Source organism: Cupressus sempervirens, chromosome 3 (assembly GCF_028749045.1).
Source record: "Cupressus sempervirens isolate cs-2001-9-10 chromosome 3, ASM2874904v1, whole genome shotgun sequence".
Classification (NCBI taxonomy): domain Eukaryota; kingdom Viridiplantae; phylum Streptophyta; class Pinopsida; order Cupressales; family Cupressaceae; genus Cupressus; species Cupressus sempervirens.
Window position 1 is genome coordinate 348924909 of NC_143120.1, and position 24423 is coordinate 348949331.

Here is a 24423-nt window from a genome sequence, read left to right on the forward strand (position 1 = left end):
TCACCCAAAGCTTTTGGTTTAAACGATCTCCTGTAGCTTTCCCTTGTGCATTTCCATCAAGTTCTTGTGCAAGTGTTCACTATTCTTTAACAATATTTCTTTGTTAACAATCTTGTATAAGAATTAGATTGATTTTTCAACAATTATCCAATTAGTGATTTTTGTGAATTTGAATAAATTGCTAGGATTTGATCCAAAGTCCTTTGCATAGGTTACAACTTATGAACTTACAATATTGGGGCATGCATCTCCTTGTGAGACAGCCTAATGTTTTTAGGTACAAGGTAAATGCATCAATATACACCTTTCAAATGGTTGGTTGCTGAGCTAGCCTGACGATCTATCGAACTTGATGGATGATCCAAAATGGATTCAGTTAAGCTGATCTAGAAAATCAACAACCAAGCCAGACAGTTCTTTGAAGCTGAGTTACCGATTCGGACGTGGAGTCAGAAGGGGATTCGGGATGTGGGATTTTTATTTGGGCAGATGCGGATGCGTATATAATATGTATATATGTATATTTTGATATATATATATATATATATATATATATATATATATTTATTAGCCAATAGACTTTTACATTGGGGCAAAGTCTGTCAAAAAAGTCTCACGTTGCTGCTTGTTATTGCCGGTTTTAGTCTCACGCAACGTGATGGAAAAATAATTTGGGCCTTGCGTTCGATGACTCGTTACAAACAAGTTTCACCATTGCATCTAGAAAATAGTTGTGAGATTGGTAGACGAAGCAAAGAAATTGTGACCAAGATTGAAAGCTTCACAGACGACATGATAACTCTTAAATGTACCGAAGATGACATTTCTTGAAGGAGAAAATCTCCTAAAGCATCCATGGGGGATGAGATTGGGGATGTGGATGAGCATGAACATGAGCATATGCATGCAGGGGAGAGCCATAGGGACTCATCTCTGTTGATGTCAGTTTTGTACCACTACATTACATATAGCAATTGAACACTTGATATGGGATATCAAACACTCAGTTCCTCTCTTGAAAAGGTAATACTCATGAAGACATGAGAATAACTCCAATGTTCCTTACACCTGTGGATACTAACTCAGTTATCGATGTGATTTGCTGGTAATCACGTAGGTGGCCTTACATTGTTCATTCAAGGATGACTTGGACTTCTGATGTGATGGTGATGATATTGTATGCGTGCTAGATGATGTTGACGGTGGCGGTGATGGTGGAGGGTGTAGTGCCAAATAATGTTGGTTGCGCGAGGAGGCAATAATGCTTCTAATGACTTTTACCTTCCTAACCTTCTAGAATGAAATTCGACTACTCAACTACTTTCTATTCTACTCCTACTCCTATGAACGGAAAGATTAGCAAATGGACGGTGATCGAATTTGATGAAAGCTAACTAGTGGCTCTACCTCCATAGATGCAATGATTCAAGGGAAAATGACTAGATTACTACACAAGGCTTCCTAACAGGCCGCTAGGATGCTAGTGGTCTAGTTCATATATCCCTATCAAACATCCACTAATATCACCATGCAACTATCCATCTACTCTTACTCTTACTAACTTTCTTGAAACAAAATCTACTTTAACAACTTCAAAGGAAATCTAACTCTAACTATTGGAAGTAGAAATCATGCAATAACACCAAATGTTCTTAATCACCATGCAAGTTACAACAATGATAAAGAGAGGCAATTTTGGTATTATCTTAGCAACAATTTTCTCTGACCCTTTACAAATGAGAGCAAGTGGCCTTATATAGAGGCCGAAATTACAACCGACGGTAGAGATAAAGAGGCAAAACCAATGATCTAGCTTGGATCCTAGAAACCCTAATCAGGGTTGCCACCCCATCGGCCAATGAGAAGATGCCACCTCATCAAATGGACCAATGAAAAAAAAGGAAAAGTGGCAACCAATGAGAAGGCACCAAAATGGTAGCCAATCAGAATCAGACACCTATCCTACCCAAGAAGAAAGAGAATTTGCCACTTGGGCTTACGTTAAATGATCTTCTAATATAGTTCTACCCTTTTCTTTCATCTTGTTAGCCAAAATGATGAACTTGGCTAGCTTGTCATTGACTTCCTTCATGGGAGGGCAATGTGTATGTTTCATCTTGAGCTCAACTGAATTCATCATGTCGCTTGCTGCTGGGTACTTGCTTCACCCTTTTGTTTGATCGACTCCGCCAGACCTTCTTTCGGTTTCATCTTCTCATAAGCAAGGTGTACCCTTTGGCTTTGTAATTTCCTTAACTTCTCATTGTACTACGACTTGATGTGCAAATCAACTATCCTTGTAACTGCCTCCAAGGAAGGATCCTGCTGATCATCCCAATCCATTGGATTCAACTCCGTTCCATCCATTGTATCATAATCTTTTCTTAGCACATTTTCATCATCTTCTAGTTGATCAGGAATATCAAGGCCTCTCCATCTGATTGCCCTCATCATGTTTACTGACAATCTTGAGAAAGCTAGCTTTCTCACGTGAAAGTCATCTCGTGCATTGGCCTAGAAATCCTCTATAGTAGGAACATGTTTGAATGTATTCCCATGAGATGCCTTGATAGGACCATTAGGATCAAATCCTTGCCTTGCTCTATACCATGCTAGATGATACCATTCCAATTCTTTCTCCGTAGCTGCAAAGGCGATAGGATTGGGGCAACTATCATTGCCTATTCAAAATGAGAAGGTAATGCCTGTCTCACCCTTAAGTTTCATCATCTTGTCATAATGCTCAAGTTGCCTAGCCAATTCCATCAAAACTACCTTGTCGAGTGGGTACCTTGGAAGTCTCTTGGGACAAACTGTGCTTCCTGCTACTCTAATATATGTGAATTGCGGAAATTGGATGAACCAACTTGCATACTCCTTAATTTTTGCTTCTGTTTCTGATGAGAGCCTCTTAGCAGGTGTTCCTTGTAATACCCTTACTGTCTTCATGGCAAAGGCATCACAAAATATCTTATAGTCTTTGTTGTTGTGCAAGTGAAGATGTGGATAGCACTCATGCACCAAACATTGCCCCAACCCATTGCCAATTACTCCTAAGGCCTTGAGTCTAGGGTTTTCATACAATCTCGCAATTAGATAGAACATATAGGACCCCATGTAGAATTGTTTTTGATTTTGAACAGTCTTAAGTTGCAATTCTAGATTTTCACTTATGATTCTAGCCCAATCAAATTTTCATTTTCTTTTTTCAATTTCATCAATAAAGAAGTACATCTAGTTTTCGAATTGCATACCTTGAGCTAAGCCCATGATCCGGCTGAGAAGCACAATGAGATCGCCATACTTTGATTTGAAATCTGACATGGTGAGCCTTGATGACCTGGTGACACCCTTCTTGCCCTCGTGCAGCCAATACTGCTTTAGATGAACGAAATAAGCCTCTTGGTTATCTTGGAATAACTTAGCTGGTTGATCCATCATTACTACCGTCATGCCTTTGTACTAAGGGATATTAAATGCTTCTTCAAACACTTGTCCGCCGATGTTGGCTAACACTCTCTTCCCTTCACCAAAAATGATGGACTTACTAACCAAATCAAACCGGGATGCACACTCCATTACCAATTCTGGACAAGGCAAGGTAGGAGGGAAGGGTGCAACATGTACAATTTTGCTTCTATAAATTTTCTTTGCCATGGGGGATTGTGCTTCCTTCAATTTGTCCTTTAATTGTATCATGTTTACTGTGCTGATATTGGTATCACTTATTCGCTTCACTTTCGAGAAGAAGGTGGTCTTAAGCATCATGTCTTCCTTGTCTTATTTGATGTTCGTCCCCTTTGGGTTCTTGCTTGCACTAACATCTACCATCCTAAACACTTATTTCTGCCCCTTCGTTCTAAATGATATTGAGTACACTTATCAATCTCCAACCTTCTTTCTATTGATGGAATCTAGCTTATTTCTACCTCGCCAAGTCCTATCTCTACACTTATCAATCTCCAACCTTCAACCTAGGGATGAGACTACCACTTATTTCCGCCTCTTCATTACCTTAGGATGGACTACACTTATATCTCCCAACTTCAACCTAGGGTGGTCTAGCTTATTTCTGCCTCACCAAGTGTCCTATCATGAAATCTGCACTTATCTCTCCAAACTTCAACCTATCAATGGGATGATGAAGTGGTGGATGATGAAGAACATAAGGAAAATGGAACTAGGCAAGAACAAGAAGTTGAATCCACCTTTAACAATCTTCACCTCTAAAATGAGTAGAATTTTACCTTAATTTTGTCTTTACCAATAATCGGGCCCTTTTCAAGTTCGGACCAGATCTAGGAAATGTTAAGCCTCCTTGCAAATAGTGATGCCCTAGCAAAAATCAGAACTTTGACCTCTTGAAATTGTCCATATATTTGCCAAAAATCAGATCTTTGATCATGTATCTCCTTCACCAAGTAAAATCGCCCAAATCTAGGGCAGAAAATTGCAGCCTCTAGCAAAAATCAGAACTTTGAGAAATTGCCCAAGCAAGAGAAAATATTCAGATCTGCTCCCCAAATCGCTTAGGGTAGAAATTCGCCCAAATTGGAAGGAGGAGAATGGTGCCAAGCAAGGAAAATCTGCTCCAACAAGAAAATTGCCTCTCCAAGAAAATTCGCCCAACACATGAGGAGGAGAAAGATGGAATGAGGAGATAAGAGGGGGAGGGGGCCCTCTTATACCAAATTTTCCATATCTCTCCAAGCTGGCCGATTTGCCCTGGAGGAGAACAAAATTAAATTAGCATCTTTATTAACGGCCCCGATTTAAATGCCATGCTAAATATACTTAGCTTAAAGTGAAATCAACCCATTTAATTGCTGGTTGTGATCGAACTTTGCAAAATAAAATAAGGAAAGCCTAGGAGATGCCAAAATTTTCATTTAAAAACATTTTAGCAATTAAAATATCACTAAAATCGAATTTAGCAAGCTAGAATCGATTTTCAACTTTAATTTACCAATTTCTTTCAACATTTAAAAATCTTCTAGGCAATATTTAATGAAATTTTGCAATTTTAATCCACTTTCAATTTTGCAATGCAATTTTAATTTTTAACCAAAATAATTCATTTCTCTAGCATTCAAAATCAATTGTCCAATTTTAATTTCACTATCAAAAAATTTCTTTCTTCACCAAAAAAATTCGAGATTTTCCAAAACAATTAAATCTAAAAAAATTAATTTTGAAAATGCTCAAGTCTATACAATTATATCCAGTTTTTCAAAATCCGTTTAAGTCCAAAAATTTTGCAAAATTATCCTGCCGAATACTATTCTAAGTTCTAACCATCGAAAATGTTGTCTTTGAAATTTGTTTGGCCTAATGATAAAATTTACATGCTCCAGAAAATCAAGTAAACACCGGGTGAAATAAAAAAATCACATCAAATCCCTCCTGGTCCGAAGGCATCCAAGGTGTAAAAATTTCAAATCAAAAATTTGCTGAGGCAACTGAAAAAATTCCAAAAATCTGCGAAAATTGCCAAGGCTTGCCCGAAAAAGGGGGTCCCCAAAAAATTTTGGGGCGATGGTGTGAAAACCTCGCAACAATCTCAAGACCACCGTCAATGCTCAATTCAGCTGAAATGAAAAAGGTGGCAATTCAAAGGAGACATAAAGACTATTCTCACATTCCTAAAGATTTGAGTTTGAATGTGTATCACACTCATCTTTCTCTTTTATACACTATGCAATCACCTTTTCCTTTTTCAATTTGCCATCTGCAAGTTCTTTCTCTGTGAAATACATGAATCAGAAAGAGAACTCTGATTTAAATACCCAAATTGGAAGACATAAATTAAAAACCTCAGATGAAAAGTCGAAATTCACAAGCTGTGATTTTTCTTTTTGCTTTATTTTGAGCGAATTAAGCTGTGTTTAGAGAAAGATCAGGCATGGCTATAAAACAAAGATTTAAAATGCTGATTTAGTTTGAGTTTACCAACAAGAAATTAGGTTTGTTTTTCCTTTTTAAAACAAACTCAAATTTTATAACCCAATAGTTTTCAGGGGTTCGTTTTCTTTACTCCAATGGGAAAATTTGCAGGATTTGGGATTTTCTTTAATCGAGGTTGGCATATGATAGTTAGAGACGCAATATTGTTCGGAATTGTTTCTTGTTTAGTTACTCTATTTTTAGTTTATAGTTTTGGTTTATTTTGATAACTGTATTCAGCAATATTTGAAGTTCCAGGTTGTTCGAATTTTATAGGTAATGGTGGCTTAATTACACTGATTTACAACTTTGGTTGAAGATTTTAACAATGACGTAGACCAAATCGTCCAATGTGTTTTCACATTCTCAGTTCTTTTAAAGATCACTTAAATGATAAAAAATGTATGTTCAATCACGGGTTTATGATTTTAATCAATATTTTTAATTAGTTATAAATAATTGAATCTAAAAATAATTTTCTTTTATTAATTATATTTCCAAAATGGGTTATGGTTAATTTAAAGATTAATAAAGAGTGATTAAATAATAAAGTTATACTAGAAAGCATCTTTGTTAGGATATTTTAATCACAAGAAGCTAAATGAGTTGTCGATATATTAATTTCTTATTGAAGTGTTCAAGTCAATATCCTATAAAACTATTCAATTGTGTGAAATTGGGAACCTATCTAGTTACACTTGAATCATTTGATTGTTAAGCAAATGCAATGGACATGTGTTTCAAATAGTTTTAAGAATCCATTTCGATAATGTCAACGAATAAACAATTTTCTAGGGCAAATAAATGCAGTATTTCTCACTGAACAAAACCACCATGGTAGGGATAAATGACATAAACTTGCACGCAAGAATAAACTTCTTTATTTAGAAACAGAGCTATGTAATTATTATGAACAGAAGACAAAGATCATTAAATTTGGAAGTCTTACCCAAAAGAAATGATGAATAATGCAAAATCATGTCATGAAGAGAGAAAAACTACATTTCAGCATTCTCTTTGAGAAATAACTATTTAAATAGGTTGCATCAAAATGTTTTTAATATCTATCATCAACTGACTCTTCTATAGAACCTATTGTTGTAAATTAAGAATTAACTTGACCAGGTCCAACGGGCCTTCCATTATATTGCAATGTTAAGAGCTGATAAAATTTCTAACAATTTTAAGAACCACCTTGTTGGTTATATGGTTTGCATTCTAATGACATTTTCAATCTATGTAGCAATCTTTCTGGAGGCAACAATCAGCAGAAAACTTATTTACTATTACCAATTGGAAGACACTTTTGAGTATTAGAGTTTAGTAAAATTATTCACTATTACAAATTGGAAAATGCTTTTAGGTATTAGAGTTTAATAGTTTGTTTCTACTAGTATTCTTTGTTTTTCAAGAGTTGTGAAATAAATTCATGAATTGTTGGTGTTTGTTCTTAGTCCAAACTTTAGCTTGCATATTTGTTTGTCTTATTTGAAACTAATACAGACCAAACTATACTTAACGATACATTTGATTAGTGGGGTTATCAAAGCTACCTATTGCTGTTAACTGAAAGGTACTGGAATTGATACAAGAATTTAGAGGGTGAAATCTTAAAATGTACCATACAAGTTGCTTCTTTTTCAATTCAAAATAGAATCCCTACAACATAAATATACAATTGAAATATACAACTAAATGATTCCTAACTCAAGAATATAGTTCATCTGATCTCAGTCGAGGGAATAGAAAAATTTAAGCTTTTGTTGCATCAATTAAGCGCAAAAAAGGGAAAGAGGATGAAATTCTTTCCAAGTTGTAAAAACCCATGTCATCAAATATTAAAATTATATCACCATGAAACTCATCGTCTATGGAAGCTTGTTGACACATTTTCAAAATGATAGACCTTGTACAACTATCAGCTATACCCTTGCACATATTCTTGGTGCAAGCTCTAGTTTATATACTGTTATACTACGTATGCAAAGAAATGAAAGAAATATACAAAATTAAAACATTTGATAGCTTGTAACTTCACCAATACATATTCAAATACTTGATAAGATAATAAAATATGAACCATATCAATGATATGAATTTCACATGTGTCCATGTTCATGCTTCCAGTGCAAATCAACAAATTATCACAACTACAAAATCAAAATATAGTTTATCATCAACTACAAAATCAAAATATAGTTCATCATTCAATGTTTATCAATCCGAATTTGTTTGTATGGATTTACAAAAAGCTCATCATCATTTCAAACATTTCTTGGTTCCATGTCCTCCAACTGCTGCAAGTTCAAGATCAATTGAACCCAAAATGGTTCCATTTGTGGTTGATACACCACGTGTCATGATGTTATCAGCATCATCATCCACCATTGTGGTGATTGGGGGATGTAGAATCATTTCCTTCCAATATGGTGATCTCACCAAATTGAAAGCAAGATCGTTGGCATAGAGACATCGTGCAATGGGTTGATCAACAAGCTTTGAGACATCGTGCAATGGGTTGATCAACAATCTTTGTTGCTGCCTTTGTTGTCGTATGGCTCTGTAAAGGAGATGTTACATCTCCTACTTATCAATTGGCGAAGGTGTTGCAAATAGGGTTGCATGTAGAGTGGGTTTAACCATGGAGGAAACTCCGTAGTTAAGTGCGCTCAAGTTGGAGTAGTATTGGGATGGGTGACCTCCTAGGAAGTCTTGGTGCTTCACCTGTATGAGCATCACCTAGATCCAATGAGTGCTAAGTGTTCCATTTATTCTTATGAGAGATGGATTCGTGTGAATCACTGCTCATGAAACATGGTTTAATGAGTTTGACTAAAAAACTACATAGTTAAATCCTGATAGCAATATCACAATTGCTTGCTGTAGAAAATATCTCCTACTTATCAATTGATGAGCTTAAGGGGCTTTCTAATGAACGGTTCATAAGGCAGAACACTTGGTGAAGGTTTTGCAAATGGGGTTGCAAGTGTAATGGGCTTAACAATGGAGGAAATTCCGTAGTTAAGTGCACTCAAGCCGGAGTAGTAGTGGGATGGGCGACCTCCCGGGAACACCTGGTGCTTTACCTCCGTGAGCATCACCTAGATCCAATGAGTGGTAAGTGTTCCATTTATTCTCATGAGAGATGGATTCATGTGAATCATTGCTTAGGAAACATGAGCCAATGAGTTTGTCTAAAAAACTACATGGTTAAATCCTGATAGCAATATCACAATTTGACTTGCTGTGGAAAATATCTCGTACTTATCGATTGATGAACTTAATGGGCTTTCTAATGAACGGTTAACAAGGCACAACACTTGGTGAAGGTTTTGCAAATGGGGTTGCAAGCAAATTGGGTTTAACCATGGACGAAACTCCATAGTTAAGTGCGCTCAAGCAATATCACAACTAGATCCGGATAGCAATATCACAACTTCAAAACTTTTACATCCCAATTTTTGGCTAAATTTTAAATGTTCCTATATAGCCATTGAGGTTTCATGCGGAGTTGAGTGATTGGTTAAATTAATTATTTGTTATGATTTTATGGGAAAATTGAATATTGATCAATCATTATGACGATATATGAATCATAAATGGATAGCTAATATGATTATATGCTATGATAGTTTCAATTTCATAAACTGATGAGCAATTTGTAGGAATGCGATAAATTCTCACTTGTAGGAATGCGATGAAGTGGGGAAAGCATTGATAGAGAAGCAATTAGGCATGGGGGCACCACCTATCATTGGGCAAATAGGTATGAGTCCTAAACTACCACGGCTAAAGGTAAACGACTAGGCAAGCAAGAGGATACTTGGATGACCATGAGCTAGCCAGGTCAATGTGTATATCATTAAAATTATAAAAGAAAAATTACTAGGCGTATAGTAAAACTAAGAACTAATGTGTTACCTTATAAATTGGATTGATATTAGAGCCTCCTGTGATATCTATCATGTCTTAATATAACAGTACCATAGTCTCTACATATACTTGCATGTGTATGAACACATATATGTATGTATGTGTGAATTCGAATGAGACGTATGCATACACCCATTAAAAATATGATATATACACTAGATATGTTTGTTAGAATGTCACACACACACACACACACACATATACGTGTCTACGTGCATACGCAAGATTAAGTAGGTATAGTATGATATTTTAATATTAAGACATTAGTATGAAGTTATTATTTTTCCTTGGCAATAGTTTAATTATTTTATCATGAGTGGCCATATATCTATATTCTTTCATTCGACTCTTATGTTGTTCGGTTGCCATTTTAATAACATTGCCACATATGTTGCCGATGGCTTCTTGGTTGTAACTCCTTGTCACCTTCATACTTTCTTGCTCGTAACCGGGCATGCAGCCTAGTAAGGCAAAGATCTTATTTTGTGTGATGGTTCATATTGAGTAGCATTCGAAACATCACCATAGTGTTATCACAACTTCATACTACTTGCATTGCATTCTCGTATTGTTTTCACACTCTCAATTCGCTTCTTCATACTACCTCGCACTCACATACAGTTGTTATTTTCATTTGCCTTGGATTATTCTTTTACCTTAAATATTGAATCATGCATCACTGTGTTGTGTCCTATCCACCGAGAAATCTCTTGCACATATCTTGCTATACTGTGTCGGGCTTTTGCTGGAAGACACAAGCACGTAAGTTTCTTGAGACACATTAGAGGCTGTTTTCAAATACTTCCCTGTTCTATGTTGCAATCTTGGTCTCGCTTCAACTGCTTAGAGATCGATTGAGCATTCAAGGAAGTGACATTACAATCAGGTCATACAATACTTCTGCTTATTTATGTTCTTTACAATTAATATAAGAGGCTCGTAAATTTTAGCCTAGAATTTAGAAGGCAACTTTATCATAGATAGAGCCTTTGATCTGAAATGAACTATTTGTTTTCACTTGTATAAGATTTGTTAATATACTCTAGACTGAGCAAACTGTGGCAACCTGTAATAACATCTTTTCAGAATTATTGCTTAACTTGGAGTAACATCCAATAGTGCAAGCTTATACAGAGGTATCTGCTATATACTCTCTGAGATAAGAGACAACACTCTTGTGAAAAGCCAGGAATAAATTTCAAGTATCATGAATCTATTTTAAGCCATAAGCCTAGGTCGGGCAAGATGTAATTGGCTGTGATTTTACAATGCTTAGACAGTCACCCCAGAAGTTCATCAAGGAAGATCAACAAGGTCGAGATGAAGGGTGTGTAGTGATAATTATTGAACCCCGAGTTATCCTTGCATGATAAGAGAAAGAACAATTAGTAACAAATATGCAAGTAGTGAAAGTGTTTTAAATTGAGTCAGCTCATGGTAGTCCATTGTAAATAGGTCTTGGTGTCAAGTTGAGTGGTGGGTCAACACTGTAACACTGGGATGCTCAGTGGCTAGACAATAGTGTCCCAAGCCTAATCCTAGGGTAGGGAGGGCTTTTCTCAATTGAGATTATTTGGGGATACTTAAGGGTCTGTGGTTGGAAGTTTAAGCCCTTGGCAATGCTTTTCCTCTCCACCAGATGCCAAGGCTTGCATAAAACAGATCTGCATTCAAATACCTTCTAGTAATAGGTATTTTACTTTTATAAAATTCCAAGTTGAAGACATGTTAGATGGTTAATAATGTTTAATCAACTATTTTCATTTTAGTTACTCTGTTATAGCCGTTGATTCTCTTCGATCTGAATATGTAAAGTAGTTGTAAAACTACTTTCATGTGATTATGAAAAGTAATGTATCTTTATTAGTAGAAAATGATCTCTCTTTCCATGAAGTAATGGTTAGCTATGATGGGAGCGATATATATTGCACTTGTTGGTTAAAATGGCCTTTCAATTGTTAGTTAAGGCGATTCAATTAATTTGTTCTAAATGTTGATTTCTTTTATGAAAATGTAAAATAGCTGTATAACTGCCTTCTCATGCTCATGGATATGAAAAGTAACCATGTTCAATGATATGGTAGTTGTTAGTTAAGGCTGGAAAAATGGAAAGTTACAAAAACTGTCACCTGCTTGGCCCACTAAACATTGACTACTGGTGATGACCATCTATGAGAAATTAAATAAATTTAAATTAAAAAAAAACTATGAACATCATGCATATAAGTGCAAAAAAATGATAGAAAACTATTTAAATGGATTGCTAAACTTCTTGCTTAACTTTGTTTGTAAAAAAAGAAAAAACTTGACAAAATTCATGAAAGAACACAAGAATGGGATTAAATGTTTACCTTAGTTGCTTAAAACTCGTTTGTGGAAGCTATCCCTTGCTCCACAAACGATCCTCTTTGAAAATAACCAACTTTCCTTCAAAATGCAAAAATGGAGAGCAAAAGAGAAAAGAGAGGAGCTGCAAACAAAATGGAGATGGTAGTGGTTGAATGGCCTCTTTCAGGGTTTGCAAGGAAAAAATAGATTAGAAAATCTATTTCCCATGTGTGTTTTTAAGTGCTTTAATTGAAAAAAAATCATAAAACACTTTCAATGCATTTTTGGGCAACTGTCTTGTTTCAAAGCACGTGGATGCTCTCGGATGCATCTGGGAGCCATTCCCGGCCAGCTAGGTTGCAACTGGAGGTCTCCGGCTGGCCAGGAATGGCTTCCAGCCAACTTCCAAATGCATCTGCTCCTGCCTCTACATATACTTGCTTTGGCTTGTGAATCCAGCCTCTAGGGTGCCGCATCGGCTTCTGAGCTTTTAAGACTTGTCAATGCCTAGGCATTAAATAAGAACCATTTCCCTAAGTCACATAGTTAGTGAGTTGCAGGAGACATGAAGGCAGAGAAATATGTAGAAAAGCCACCTGGGCGATTTATACATCAAAGAAATTTCTCATCAAAAAAAAAATTAGGCATCTCTGATAGTGGTGAATAAATTGCTAGGATTTGATCCAAAGTCCTTTGCATAGGTTAATATTGGGTTATGCATTCTTGTGAGATCCCTAATAATGCTATCAGTAATAAGGTCAACTTATTAATATTTGTCTTACACATGGGTAGTGGTTGCTGAACTAGTAAGGGGTCCTACTGACCTTGTTAATGATCCTAAATGGCTCATTTAAGCTGTTTAAGGAGACCAGACCAGACACTCCCTTGAGTACTTCCCAATGGCTGGACATAAAATAAGAAGCATTTCCCAGAGGCACATAATCGAACAGTTGGGAAGGACACAGAGGCAGAAAAATAAATAGAGAGGCCACCTGGGGGATTTATTCATCCAAGGAATCTCTCATCATTAAAAAATTGGACATCTTTTATAAGGTTGACAATGGATGACCCTATCACTGTCAGAGCAGAACACAGGTGACATCACCTATATGAGATATGTCACACAAGACAAATTGACAAAGTTGTTTCCAAGAAGAGAAGTTTGAGTCTCCTTATCTTATCATATCTCTTGGCCCTCTAAACAACTTTTTCTTGAACTCTTTTCTAACTCATGAACTTATTGTATCCCCTTGAAAACATGTAGAATGGGTTCCTTTAAGATTATAATTTCTGCAATTCTACAATTTTCCAATTGTCTGGCATTTCTGTTTCGGTGTTTAAGTGCAGAAATCACTTTGTAAGGTGTCTGTGAAGGCCTGTAAAAGTACTCCATTTCTGTAACCAGTAGAGAAGATTGTGGTTAGAGCCTAGAGGAGCTAATACCTCCCTACACTGGACTTCGCACCTAGTGGATTGTAATGCTTGTACTCCATTACTATTGTTATAATCTTCACTGTTGTGTTTGTACTAACGACTTTCACTTTAAGGATGTTGGTGCTAATTTACATGAAAAGAAGTGAGAAGATTAGTCAAATATTGATTGGAACAATTCAAATTTGTGTGGAATCTGGATAAAGCAAGCAGTGAATATCCATCTAGTTACAAATCAGTAAAGTTTAAATGTGCATTGTTCAATGGGTTAGCGTTTAGAGATTCATACCTCTTGTATTCTTGTTTTTATGTCAAAAACAATACTTGCTCCACATGAAATGGAAGGAAGATGTCACCAATTTAGTCCATATTATTTTCCGAAGTTGTGGTCAGAGCTTCGATAGAGAAGCCTGTGTTCCTATTTTTGCTCAGATTCTGCTTGGGAAAATTCCTTGTTGACACTTATTAGTATTGAAGCAGTCACAGTTGGAGACCTGTATGATATAATATTGTATACACCATTAAAATTAAGCTTTTGAATTGTATGTGTAACAGCTAATTTTTCTAAACCTTAAATACTCTTTATCATACCAAATATATGTGCACTAGTTACCCATTCACTTGAAGAGAATTAAGGAAAATAACTGACTAACTGCATCTTCATGATAAGTCTTTACTACCATTTGAAAGATTAATTAACCTTGGAAGAATGATCAAGTTAGATTAACAAGTATGTTACACATGAAAGAGAAACGATATATAACTGCATCATTATGACTGCCATTTCATGTGAACAATAAAATAACTGCATAAGATATATAATTGAAACTAGATTAAGATGCTAAAGAAAGAAGGTAATGGAAAGCTAGTGAATTTCAAATCACACCATATCAAGGGATGTAGAATCCGATCGGTTTTGTACAAGTCTTGACAATTGGAGGAGAGGAGAAGCATTATTAGAGGCTTAACCTCCCAACCATAGACCCAATGTAATCCCCACTCATGCTCAACCGAGAATGGCCCTACTATGCTTGAGATAAGACACGTTACACCATCTCATCCTACCACCTGAGCATCCTGGTGTTAGAGTTGTCAATTGCATAGCCGGCTAGATTGCAAAACCCTCCAACAGACTATCCATCCGACTATTAGTTATCTTGACCTCTTGTGAGCATAGCAGCATCAAATCGCCACTAAACCTATCCTGACCAAGGATTTCAAGGATGCTATGTGCCTGATCACCCAGCACTCGACTTGACAGTCTCGACAATACCCTTTTCCCACTATGAGCTGACTAATTAATCATTTTCGGTTTGTAATTCATATTAAGTTCTAATATATTTCCTTTTTTCTTGCAGGCTATTCATGCTGTCCATTTAATATGGAGTACACCATTCATCTCTGCTATTCTTGGCTATCCCTGATCAATTTTGGTGTTCTTTCCAACTTTCATTATGTTAGATAAATGTAACAAAGTAACATCTTTTGCCATGAAGAAATTTAAAATAAGATTGAAAGATAAAGAGCTATGGTTTCAATGCAGCTACCCTTTCAGCCATGGCTAGGCTTCCCTATCTCGGAAACATATGAGGTCGATGCCTCTGCATTGGGAAGCTCATGACATACACTCAGGGTCATTCTCATATTAGTTCAGTACCAGAAGTGATTATAAATAAAGAAAAATCAGAGATCCAATATAAGCTCGTTGGCTCCTTGTATGACTGTTATAACAGTCCGATCCCAGTTGAACTGGCTTGCAATGCTTGAGTGAGTCCAATTGGACCTTCATGAATGGTTATTGCATCATAATTTAATACCAATCAAGTATGACATACTTTGGAAAAGATTTAATAGAAATCAACCTGACAAGAAGGCTGCAAAATATCTATAAATCACTTGTGTTCTTTTGCTGACTGAGCTACGAGCTCCAATGATAATAAAAGAAAACACAACCAACAGATGTTAGCTGTTATTATTGGATTGGCAACAATCAATGGTTTCCAATAAGGCTTCTAATGGCAGCACCGTTCTGGGCATACAGGCTGAGTACGAACATAATAATAATGGAGAGAAAAATGGGTAGAATGCTTGTAGGAATATGAGAGCTATGTGCATCAACCTCTGCTCAATTGCATTCGCTAGAAATATAGAAGCAAGCTCGGCTATCAAAAGGAAAAAGAGAGTTACGTCTGCATGCAGAATAACAAGGTGGCAAGGCATGCATTCAAAATCGTGGCAAAAAGAATATGAAATAATAATAAAGTGGCTGGAATATTAAATGGAACATAAGAGTCTGCTAGACTTTATGAAATAATTTAATTTGTTTTGGTATTTGGTCATGTGAAATATAAATATATATTTATCTTTTAATTTATTGACCTAGTCAGCTCATAGTGCACATCTGGCATTATCTAGTTTGTCCCAGTCTGCTTTTCCCTGACCCAAAAGGTTTAGATGAATACCTAATAGCTCAATGGCAGGTTGGTGCTCGTGCCCTCTTTTGTCTCTGCCAATGTTGCCCCCCCTTTGCCGCACTCCTGCAAGGAGGAATAACATGGTGAAAGCATATTTCCAAATCATTCAACTACAGATAGAGGCTAGTGTACCTGCAGTTAGACAGTTGGAGGAGAGTGACCTTTTTGTACCTTTAGGTGGGAAATTGGACGAGAGTGCACCGGTATCGTTGTTGATGGTGGTACCTGTTGTAGGCTTACCAAAGCCTCCAAAGGATCTTGGTGATGTTGAGCGGTACATTGATGAGATGGCGGCAAGAGATAGGCATATAGTAGCCTCTATGCGGTCACAAGGCGAGGAGTTTGCTTAGGGGTAGGTAGAGACCTTATTGGAGTTTGTTAGGATTGGCTGCAAACAGGAGTTTCATCAATGATTTGAGTCCAAAGGGTGGCCAACCATAGACTCTTGACATGATGGAGAGTTGGGGCCTTTCAAAGGGTTGGGGTGATTCCCAAAGTCGGGAGAGTTGAATTCAACCTCTACTCCGGAAGGTGGAACAGGTATTTAGAGAGGGTTACTATGAGTTGTACCGGTCTTGACACATTGTATCAGTAGTTGAGGTCCAGAGATTATATGGTCATAGCTTGGGAGGAGTTGACATCTCGCCTCTAGTTCATTGAAGAGCAATATAGATAGGAGTTATCTTAGGAGACGACTGGATGGACATTGGAGAGGGAGGCTTTGATGATAGAGAAGGCAACCATAGCAGCTTGGTTAAAGGAGGAGATTTGGAGAGGGAGGCTCTGATGATAGAGAAGGCAACCATAGCAGCTTGGTTGAAGGAGGAAATGACAAAGAAGGCTTTTCTTGAGAGCCTCCTTGCTAGTGCCTTGGAAGCAACAAAAAAGATGGACAAGTATGTTCTTGAGGCTGCTTTTATGGTGAAGACAATGATGGAGAGATAGATGCTGGTGGAGTGGGACTTGAAGCTGAGGACATGTTAGGTGCATGAGTTGAGAGCTCGTTTGGAAACACTTACATCACCAATAACACCCTCTTTATCAGGCATGCTTTCTTAGCACCCTTTGTCATTATTTTTTTAGTAGTATATAGCGTCTCACTTTTTGTTGTGTGTTTTTTGGAGACAACTTTGTTTGGGGCCCGATGATGATGTTGTCAGTAATATAATTGTTAAGATATGATTAGTTGGTCTGAAGAGGTAGGTAGTTGGGTAGTTGGTTGGTCGGAACGATTCATCGCAACCCTTCGACACTTTATATTCTCATTAACTTGTATTTGATCATCATCATTGTGAATGAGAGGAGTAATGTTGTCATTGTGAAGTCCGAATACATGAATGCAAACATTTTCTAAAGTTAATACCAAACTTGACAAGTTCTCTGAATATCTTTGTTGTGTTGCATTTTGTATTACTTTCTATTACTATCTATTTTGTAGTGTCAAACCTTTACTCGTAGCGGTAAACATGCTCCATTTCACCTCCTTGCAAATGCCCTATCTCCTAGGTACTATAGCGAGGAAATACTTGCTAGGCTAGATAGAGTAGTACCATATGTGGATGGAGAATTTGCTAATGGACAAAGACTCTTCCAAGATGATGAAATACACAAAAAAGTTAGGACAGAATTTGGCTTAATTGTTTCAAGAGGGAAACTTAGTCCAATTGTAATAAAGGACCAAAATGACATGGGAGCTATATCATGGTACCTCTATGATCAATCATTTAAGCATCTACAACCTATTGCAATTAAGGTCCTCTCACAAGCAGTTTTATTTATTTATTTTTATTTACCACTTGTATTCTACAATTTAGTGATATATTCATTAACTATCTTTTCATTTTTATGTCTAATTTTGTGAAAACTATCTAGGTCACAAGTTCTACTGATGAATAAAATTAGAGTACATACTCCTTTATACACTCAGTGAAGTGTAACTAGTTGGGCTTAAAAAATGCGAAAGAGCTTGTTACATTGATACCAACTTGCGTCTTTTGTCACATAAGGAGGATCATGGTAAGGAAGGGACCAAGTTTTGGGTGTAGCCCCTAAGCGTGCGAACTTGGATACATTGTTTCAAGATCGTACTACATTCATCGATGATGATGATGATACCATTATGACACATAGCATATCTAGTGCAAGTGGAACCGCTTTGGGTTCAAATGATCTTGAACTTGCAATAGCTGGAGCGGTTGGAGATGATGAGGATTTTTTTGCGAATGCATATGATTCAGATTCAGATTGGTGAATCTTGGTTCTTGATTGATGAACATCTTAGTTGCTGAATTTGTCCCAGATAGGCCGGATCTAGATTCGTGCTTGGATTCTTGAGGATTTGGGTTGGATCCTTGATTCTGCTTGTGGATTGGCCTGCGGATCCTGCTTAGATCCTCAAGGATCCAAGCCACAGTCTGAGGATCCACAGGCAAAATCAAGGATCCTACCAGGATCCTCAAGGATCATAATTTCATTTTGTAGTTCGGTAATTTAATTTGAATGTGTTGATTTTCTTTCTAATCATGAAAATAAATCAATTATCAAGTCTACCAGATTCATAGATCCATACTAGAATCATAGATTCATACTATGAAATAATTTAGTTTTAGAATTATGTATATTTCTCTTATTTTTTAGTACACACACACACACACACACACACACACACAATTCCTCCACGAATTACAATTGGGGAAAAAAAGTCCCGAGTCCATGGATCTGATTCATGTGCCTGAATTGGATTCGTTTCATGAATCAGCAACTAAGATCAACATTGAATCATGAACTAACATTTTGATTTTGCAATTGTAATGATTTTCTGATTTGCATTGGAATCGTGAACATAGACGTATATGATATGAATTATTTAATATTTATTAGATATCTTGATCAATGGTGAAGCATCATACTATCAAATGATTTAATTTTGTGTCTTTCTTGCATTTCTTTGAAGTTTGCACATGTGTCTGTTTGTGCCCAAAATCCCCCCCCCCCCCCCCCCCCACCTCCCAAAAAAAAAAAAATATCGGGCATCCACGCACGTGATTCTCACACCTGCATCTACATCTGCATCTGCAACCGCAACCGCATCAGCAACTTAGGAATAAAGATGTGCATGGAGCTACATTCTAAATGAACATATAGAATAATCCTGTTGTGTGATTATCTAAAACATCTAGTTTAGAACACTATCCTATGTTATTAATAAAAGGTACTAGCCTGTGTTGCTGTCTCATCAATATATCTGTCAATTTTGCTATAATACTATCTCATGTGAATATATCTTAATAAAAGGCATGAGGCCTTTTTTCCATGTCTTATCAATATATTTACACATAAAACAAATAGTACATGAGCTGTATGTAACAACCTTTGAATAAGGGTGTGACTGCTACTGCAGACTCAACATTTGTTTGCTGGTGCACGCTTGCACACTCATTATGCTGTTGTTCTTTGTAGATAATGGTGATTGATTAAAATCAAATGGGTAGTGATTCATTGATTTGTTTTTTATACGAATCCTCTTACATAATCTATTAGTACTAGCAGTTTTGCCCAAATCACTGAGATAATGCGAGGCACTCTATCCAAAATAATCTCATTTTTCAAATTTTCTTGCATTTGTATGCTATCTAAGACACACATGTTATTCCCAGCATTAAGTGCAATGCACAGGTCTCATTTTGACAACAGATTTCTATAGATATAAGTGGATAAAATGATTTTTTTTTTCTGTTTTATGGACAGCAGACAAATTTGAACATCCCAATGAAACATTTTTCCTTTAACTTTGAAAAGAAACATGTTGTTAGCTAGTTTAGTTGTTAATATTATAATATATGTTTTGGGTTATTTATGGCAATGTAATTACAAATTGATTCTCACACATTTGTGGGAAGTTGTAGAAACTGATGGTATTGTCAAACAACTGTCAGGTGCTTTATATATGTAAGGAAGACACCGAGAATGGGTTACTTTTGGTACAAATGTTACAGGGAATGAAAGTTATATCCTTCTGCACATCTGCCAATATTATGTGGAGTGTGTTAATTTTGAGTAGTTGTTTTATTCATGTTCTGCTTGAATCTCTGTTTACTCTGCATAAAACTAGATACCCCACAGGGAGTAAGCATGCTTTCTATCATTTGTTTTCTCTAAGGATATTTTTTGTTATGAACAGCTCAAGGTGCACTAGCTATTGGTTTCTCATGGGCTAGGTACAACTTTCTCTTTATAAAAAACTTTGTTAATTTCTTATGCAGAAATTTAAAATAAATATGAATTTACAGGCTTAGTTGTAGATACGATTTTCTCGTAGTATTAGAGAAGTGGGTAAATTATATTAGAACGAGTAGTAATGGTGATATTAATGCTTGATACATACATTTTGCATTAATGAAGAGGATGCTGTTTTTATAAATTTTGGGAAGACAAAGATTGGTATTTCAAAATGTGGATATGCGATATGTTATTTCTTCTGTTGGAGGTTAAAGTTAACACTGTTTTAATCATAATGCTAGCATCTTAGTGAACTGCTGAAAATGAGTCTCATATACAGTTCCACCTTTGAATTGTGAAATCTGTTAATGATAGAACTATTGTTGTAACCAAAGTCCCTGGAAACCAGACAAAACTCTATGAGCTCAAGATCATTAAAGTGCATTTTAGGCTGACGTTTGACATTCTTTACTACCTTTCAATTGATCAATTGACGACTTCCAATCAAATTTAGTTTAGTGGCCATAAAGCTTTGCATGTATCAAAAAATTTGACTTACAATTACCAATTTACTGTGCAATTTTCCTGTTTCGCAGATGTTTTATCATTTTCTGTAATTCAATTTGATTGTTAAGTTATATTTATTTACAAATAGAAGATTATGCACTGTCTTTTTTTCTTTACATTTCATACATTGAATCTCCAAGGATGATTTCTATAATTTTCTTGCAATTATAGGTGCAGGGCTGGAGACAATTCACCATTAATTTGAATAATAAGTTTATTAATCTTTAAATTCCAAGTAAATAACTCAGCTTTATTTCAAATATTGCTAACAATAAACTTGTAAGCGGGTAGCTTGCTCTTATTCCATATTAGCATGATGGCTAACAAAAATTTATGGACATCATTTATATGTTTAGTCCAATTTGGTGGGCATCAGTCATGATGAAAAAATTCTATGAGTGAAAGTATTAATAATTCATAATCAACAAGAATGTTGAAAACACCTGTCGAATCTCAGCCATGTGCTTACAGTTTCTGTTTGTAACTAATATAGAAATTTAAATATTAAACATTTTCAGATTGTTGTAAATCTTTGGTTGGTTTGAGAAGTTCTTATGTATATCAGCTAATATTTGAATTCAATCTCAGCAAAACCCATGTGAAAATCATGTAACAAAGGTTTTTTTTTTCTCATTCCATGAAAGATTTCCTTATCATTTGTATTTCTTCTGTAGATTGGCTAAGTGGACTGATTGGAGCTGGTTCTTGCAGGTGGTGATGGCACTGAAAGCTGCAGGAGGGGAGTCGGCAGTTATGCAAACCTTGCATAGGGCCCGGGAGTTGTATAGTAGGAGGAGGGAATCAAATCTTTCTGCTGATCAACTTGCATCATTATTTGCAGAGTGCGCAATTACTGAAGCATCACCTAATGCACATACCAGACCATCGCCTTTCAATAGCAATAATATGAATGCCACATCTCTTCTGGCAGATACAAGTGGAACGTCCATATTAGCAGAAAATGGGAGAATGCAAATTGTAATGGATGCTTTTGAAGATGGCAGCAGTTTTATTTGCTTGCAATGTGGAGGCCTTGTGAGCAATGCACGCAAGGATGAACACATTGCATATTGGTGTTCTCCAACTTCTTGATTTGGGATTGCAGAAAATTGTCTCAAGTTTTATTTATATCTGTCGCTATAATGTCTATAGGAGAGTTTAACAGTAGTGGTCATAAAATTGAGCACATGTGCACTCTGTAAATTTCTATGATGTAATATGTAAAGATATTACCTTTTCTGACAGTATTTGTTTTATGACTGAACTTAGTGTTACTGTATCTTTTTGCAATGAACATCAATATTATTTAGTATCTTTTTGTTAACATCCTTCACAGGGAGTCATTATATGAATTTAGTTTGTTCCAGAGATAGATTTTCTTGTCAAGTTCTATTCTTATTATCATTTCCATTCAAGCTAATAAATTTAAAATGATCTAGTGCTCCTCTGTGCCGTTGATGCTTGAAATCCTCTTGTTACTATTTCAGCAATGGAGGGATGCCTTGGTTCGGGAATGTTTCTGGTGTCCCTACAACAGACACACTGCGACTAGCAATATAAGCCTCTTCACTGATATAGAAAAAGAAAAATTAAATGAAGAGCCAACCACTCGACTTACCTGTTTGGTAGGATTGTTTCCTATTCATAAGCTCTAAATGTTTTTCTTTTGCAAAACCCCTTTTAATTTTTGGTCTCTACCAACAAACAGTCATGTAAATTTTCTGATCATGATTTTATTGGTTATTATTTGGCTTGTTGATTGATTTGACAATCTGTCAGTTAACCACAGAATATTGTTGGGATTTTTCAATTGAGAAGCGTTAGGTGGATTGGTTACAGTCTGTGTGGTTATTTTGTTTAACTTTTGCCTACTTTAGTTCGGAGCCGGGAAATTTTGCTTACTGAATCTATGGCAACTATGACTTGAATCTGTTCTACTTGGTGCTTATCCACATTGCATTCATAAGTTGGTTATGATTTTCTGTGGAACTTCATTGCATGCAATGTTGCTGTAAACAAATTTCACAGAAGCCATGCGATAATCTCCGTCAATATCCAAATTGCAGTAAAAGGTAAATCAATGACAAATATGGATCCCATTTATAACAAAATTACGCAAGTTCTATGCTATTGAATGACCATAGCTTACAATCAAAAACTATCTGCTAACCAAAGAGGGTTCTGGACGGTGCATCTCATTGAGAACTGTAAGATATGGAAGAGGTGGTATTACTGATATAATACAGTTCTAGAAAAATGTGCAAAGATGTTTACCATTTCAAAGCTTTTACTTCGCAACCAGCTATGCTTAAACTAGTATGATTGTACATAAAACTATAGATTTGTTCAGGCAATAAACAGCTTGCACATTATATGTTTGTCCTAAATGTACATTTCAAGAAAAAGCAGTGCAACATTCCAATTGTTTGGGGATGTCTGAAAAAGGTCATGATTTTGTGAGTTTGCTAAGCATCACGCCTAGTATTAAATGTTAGCTTCAAGTTGCAGCACATCAAATGTACGTAAGAAATAAAGATCTATTTGGAAGGTGGCAAGGATTAATCAAATGACTGTTGTGAAAGGATCAGGTCCAGGGTATGATATTTTGTATATGGGCAATGCTTATGGTTGATTTATTGGTTTTTGTTTGTTGCTTTTTGACTTTTTAAGGATTTAGTAGTGTTGGAATGTTCGGATGATTTTTTCAAAGCTTTGGCCTACCTTATACACCATTCTCTATTGTTTCAGGAAGGTAACCATATCCTAGGTTGTGTATGGCATCAAGTAAGACATCCGCTTGCTTGAGAGAAAAATCATGGCAATCATTTGTGGAAGGTGCAAAGAAATTTTAGTTGTAGAAAGTTCTAGATTGAAATTTGATAGCATGAAGCTGATTCTCATATGATATATTTTCAAGTTCTTATCTATTTTCAGTTTAATGTGTTTTGGTCCCAAATCTCTTTTCAGAAAGGTTTAGGAATATTTAAGTGGTTAACTATCCTATGGACAGGGTCTAGGAATAAAAAAATGGTTGGGTATCTTATCAATCACTTGTCCAAATACTTTCCATTGTTCTCGTCAGCTTAATAATTTATGTCCGTCTCCTTGAGTATTGTAAAAATGGATGCTTGGGTGTGTTGATTTTATCATTGATCTGCATATGGAATCCAGCAGGTACAAATATAGTATGAGTTTGTTCACTTCATCCCTCACCCTCAGCAAGTGATTGGAAAGATTACTTAGCATTGACACAATTATCTTGGAAAGTTTTAGTTGGGAAAAGTCGCACAATCTAGTCTTTAAGGTCATTTATCTGTAACATGATATACAGTAACACATCAGATCATATAGGCTTAGTCAGTTGAAACAAGAGACAGTGAAATAAAGTGAAAAGTCAAGTCATTAAAGCACTTGCTGCCTTGTATCACTAGCATTTTTGTGAGAAGAGTCGAGGAGCTCAAAGGGTGCTTGGTTTGCCTTAACCAAATACTCTTCGATTTTATCCTATTCATGTTGGACCAACACATAC

The 24423-nt window shown here is 36.1% G+C and overlaps 1 protein-coding gene across 1 annotated transcript in view; it reads left to right on the forward strand.

Moving 5' to 3' along the window:
• LOC149566421 (uncharacterized) overlaps positions 1 to 22218 on the forward strand; it is a 43527-nt gene extending 21309 nt beyond the window's left edge. The window contains exon 2 of the mRNA XM_089819772.1: positions 21606 to 22218. Within this exon, the coding sequence (XP_089675898.1) occupies positions 21606 to 21986 (381 nt within the window). The 3' untranslated portion in view covers positions 21987 to 22218. The remainder of the gene's footprint in view (positions 1 to 21605) is intronic.
• The last annotated feature ends 2205 nt before the right edge of the window (positions 22219 to 24423 follow it).